Source organism: Elephantulus edwardii, unplaced genomic scaffold, assembly GCF_000299155.1.
Source record: "Elephantulus edwardii isolate Elephantulus edwardi_28Jun2011 unplaced genomic scaffold, EleEdw1.0 scaffold00004, whole genome shotgun sequence".
NCBI lineage: Eukaryota > Metazoa > Chordata > Mammalia > Macroscelidea > Macroscelididae > Elephantulus > Elephantulus edwardii.
Window position 1 is genome coordinate 28811002 of NW_006399754.1, and position 4452 is coordinate 28815453.

Consider the following 4452-nt stretch of genomic DNA (forward strand, 5'->3'; position numbering starts at 1 on the left):
AAACTTATACCATGTACATTTTCAGTTAAAAAAATGTATTTTCAGAGAATGAACATTTATATTTAGGGTTATTAACCTTACTGTGGAATGTTTTATCTCGTTGTGAATGTCAAATGGGACTAAAATCACTGTTTACATTTCATCAGTGGGGTAGAGGTAGGGGAAAAAGAAAATACTATTTTAAAAATTGAAGAGTCATGAATAACACCATGCTTTTCTAGCTTTAAGATTCTTTCAGAAAGTTGATACAGTATAGAAAAGTAAAATAGATTTAAATGCCGATAGACTTACTCAGATTTGCCTTGTCATGGCTGCTTCATAAAGTTGTATATTTAAAACAACAACAACAACAACAACAAACAACAAAAAACCAAACCCTACTGTTTCATATATATTAGTTTTGAATTTTTAATCAGCTGGGACATGTAGTGATGTATTCATAGGCATAGAGATAATCTCAAGTGCTCTGACATAGTGCAATTTGTTTTAAAATTCTTTGTTAGAAACTTTAAGTCATAGAATAAAGGAAATGAACTATTTAATTATGTGATGCCTTTCAGTGCCCTAAAGCCTGTTTCAAGGCCACATTAGGAAGTCATTTGCTGAAGTCTGCATGCCATATTACTGCTTTTTTAACAGCTCAAGATATGGAGTCAAAGTTATCTTTTTCTTTAGTTATTAAGGTTTTGTCTGTCATGGAGTTATATAACATTGGAAAATAGCCTATTCTCTGGAAAGTGACTATAAAGTTGTCTCAAGTGAAATTTGAGTGAGTAGTTTTAAGCATATGTCTCTGAACATTTCATGCATCTCTAAACATTCTTAAACAACTTCAAACAGATTTTAAATAATAACAACAACAATGTATTCTCTTTCGTTACCATTAAAGCTCTATTTTCTTCATAGGTTTTTGATAGAGAAATAAAAAATGAAAAATGATCTTTATTCATAATCTAAAACTACAATATAGAAACTGTAATTTGATAAGGTTTTAGTGATAACTAGCTAAAATTTAAAGGAAAGGCATATAGAGTCATCCATGTATTCTCTGACACATATATGTGTTTCTACTCACTCCTCACTTTTATGTTCTCTTTAAATCTTTTCACATCTCATTAAAACTTCTGTTTTGTCTCATATTATTTAAATTCATATATATATATATATAATCACCATGCTATTCTTGAATACACTGTTTTGCAACATATTACTATATCAGTGTCCATTTAGCTAGAATCTCTTTCTTTTATTAAAAAAATAGGCATTATTTGGCAAATATAAAAATGCATTGTGATACTTTAAATTCTCCTTGGTCTAAATGTCATATTTTGACCATGATGCAATTTAAAAGTCATCCAAACCACAACGCTCCTAGTCTTAGGAGAAGAAAATAATTAAAAAGTAGAAAGTATAAATGCAGTTATATATATGTATGTATTTTATTATTGGATATTCTCCTTTTTTTCTCTGGAACATCTATCATTTTAGAATATCGGAATTATATTGTCCCTGCTCCTTCCCACTAAACTCTTTTGCTCTCATTCTTTATTTTACAGACTTGGACTCAATTCCATGACAACATGAAGCTGTGGATTCATTTCTTCTATTCAGCTCTTCTTGCCTGGTTGTCCTTGCAGTCCCAGTCTCCAGTGTCTTCAGCCAGAGGCTCTTGTGACTCTTTCTGCCATTGTGAGGAAAAAGATGGCACAATGCTAATAAACTGTGAAGAAAAAGGCATCAAGAAGATCTCCCAAATCAGTGTGCCCCCATCACGACCATTCCACCTGAATTTGTTGAATAATGACTTGACAGTGCTCCACACCAATGACTTTTCTGGGCTTACCAACGCCCTCTCCATACACCTTGGATTTAACAATATTGCAGATATTGAGACTGGTGCATTCAATGGCCTTGGCCTTCTTAAGCAGCTTCATATCAATCACAATTCTTTGGAAATTCTGAAGGAGGACACCTTCCGTGGACTGGAAAATCTGGAATTCCTCCAAGCAGATAACAATTTCATTACAGTGATTGAACCAAGTGCCTTTAGCAAACTCAACAGACTTAAAGTGTTAATTTTAAATGACAATGCCATTGAGAGTCTTCCACCAAACATATTTCGATTCGTACCTTTAACTCATCTAGATCTTCGTGGAAATCAGTTGCAAACACTGCCTTATGTTGGATTTTTAGAACACATTGGCCGAATATTGGATCTCCAATTGGAGGATAATAAGTGGGCTTGCAACTGCGACTTACTGCAGCTAAAAATTTGGTTGGAAAACATGCCTCCGCAGTCAATAATTGGTGATGTTATATGCAACAGCCCTCCGATTTTAAAAGGAAGCATACTAAGCCGTATAAAAAAGGAATCTATTTGCTCTACTCCCCCAGTCTACGAAGAGCATGAGGAGCCTTCAGGGTCACTAAACTTGGCAGTAACATCTTCAATAAAAGACAGTCACATATCAACCAAGACCCCCTTTCTGTTAAAGTCCCCCACCAGAGCACCAGGTTTGATACCTTATGTTTCAAAGCCATCCACTCAACTCCCAGGATCCTACTGTCCTGTTCCTTGCAACTGCAAAGTATTATCCCCATCGGGACTTCTAATACACTGTCAAGAGCACAATATTGAAAGCCTATTGGATCTAAAGCCTCTTCCACAAAATCCTAGAAAGCTTATCCTAGCAGGAAATATTATTCATACATTAGTGAAGTCTGATCTTGTGGACTATTTCACTTTGGAGATGCTTCATTTGGGAAACAACCGTATTGAGGTGCTTGAAGAAGGTTCCTTTATGAATTTAACAAGATTACAAAAGCTCTATCTCAATGGGAATCATCTGACAAAATTAAGTCGAGGCATGTTTCTTGGACTCCACAGTCTGGAGTATTTATATCTTGAATACAATGCTATTAAAGAAATACTACCAGGAACCTTTAACCCTATGATTAAACTTAAAGTCCTCTATTTAAATAACAACCTTCTACAAGTTTTACCACCACATATTTTTGCAGGCATTCCCTTAACAAGAATTAATCTTAAAACAAACCAGTTTTCTCACCTACCAGTAAGTAACATCTTGGATGACCTTGATTTAGTAACCCAGATTGAGCTTGAGAACAACCCATGGGACTGTTCCTGTGACCTGGTGGGATTGCAGCAATGGATACAAAAATTAAGCAAAAGTACTGTGACAGATGACATCATCTGCACCTCTCCAGAGCATCTCAGTAAGAAAGAATTGAAAGCTCTAAATAGTGAACTTCTTTGCCCGGGTTTGGTAAATAACCCATCCCTGCCAAGCCAGCCTAGTTATGTAGTCATTACGACGCCCACAGCCACAACCAGTACAGGCAGTACCATTCTGAGGTCTCTTACTGATGCTGTTCCACTCTCCGTTTTGATATTAGGACTACTGATTGTGTTCATAACAATTGTGTTCTGTGCTGCTGGCATTGTGGTTCTTGTTCTCCACCGCAGGAGAAGATACAAAAAGAAACAGGTGGAGGAGCAAATGAGAGACAATAGTCCTGTACATCTTCAGTATAGTATGTATGGTCATAAAACGACTCACCACATGACCGAGAGACCCAGCGCATCACTCTACGAGCAACATATGGTAAGCCCCATGGTCCATGTCTACAGAAGTCCATCCTTTGGTCCAAAGCATTTGGAAGAGGAAGAAGAAAAGAATGATAAAGAGGGAAGTGACACAAAACAGCTCCAAAGAAGTCTTTTGGAACGGGAAAAGCATTCACCACTCGCAGGATCTGATATGAAATTCAAAGCCACAGACCAATCTACTGAGTTTCTGTCTTTCCAGGACGCAAGTTCTTTGTATCGAAACATTTTGGAGAAAGAAAGAGAACTTCAGCAACTGGGAATCACAGAGTATCTAAGGAAAAACATCCCTCAGCTCCAGCCCGATATGGAGGTGCACTACCCAGGAGCCCATGAAAAGTTAAAACTAATGGAGACATTGATGTACTCAAGGCCACGAAAGGTATTAGTGGAACAGACTAAAAATGAGTATTTTGAGCTCAAAGCTAACTTGCATGCTGAACCTGACTATTTAGAAGTTCTGGAGCAGCAAAGTTAGAGGATGGTGACCGAGGGCTTTTGCAGAAATGCTGTGGTTCTGTTTAAGTCCAAATCTTGGAACTAAGTGCCTTCCATGAGTGTGTCATCAATCAGAACTTAAGCACAGCAGCCATCCTATGGGATAAAAAGGAGAAAAAGCAGCTCAGGGATCACTGGGAGAAGCCATTGCATTATCTTCAGGCAACTTAATCTGCCCCCAATTAAAAAAAGAAATATCCTTGTATGTTTATTTTGCAAGGATTATAGTGATATTTCTCCACATAAGAAAAAGTGTATCATAGACATTGTCTTGCACATCTAAAAGGGTTGAATTTAAACAACCTTATTTCCTTGAATTACTTTTA

General features: G+C 36.8%; 1 protein-coding gene across 1 annotated transcript; it reads left to right on the top strand.

The window, feature by feature from the left end:
• The first annotated feature begins 1580 nt into the window (after positions 1 to 1580).
• On the top strand, positions 1581 to 4106 carry SLITRK6 (SLIT and NTRK-like family, member 6). The gene has a single exon (XM_006879577.1). It carries the CDS (start codon positions 1581 to 1583, stop codon positions 4104 to 4106), a length of 2526 nt encoding a protein of 841 aa, XP_006879639.1.
• Positions 4107 to 4452: the final 346 nt, after the last annotated feature.

Bases quoted from the DNA above. Each gene is read 5' to 3' on its own strand.
- SLITRK6 (XM_006879577.1), top strand. From the start codon at position 1,581: ATGAAGCTGTGGATTCATTTCTTCTATTCAGCTCTTCTTGCCTGGTTG.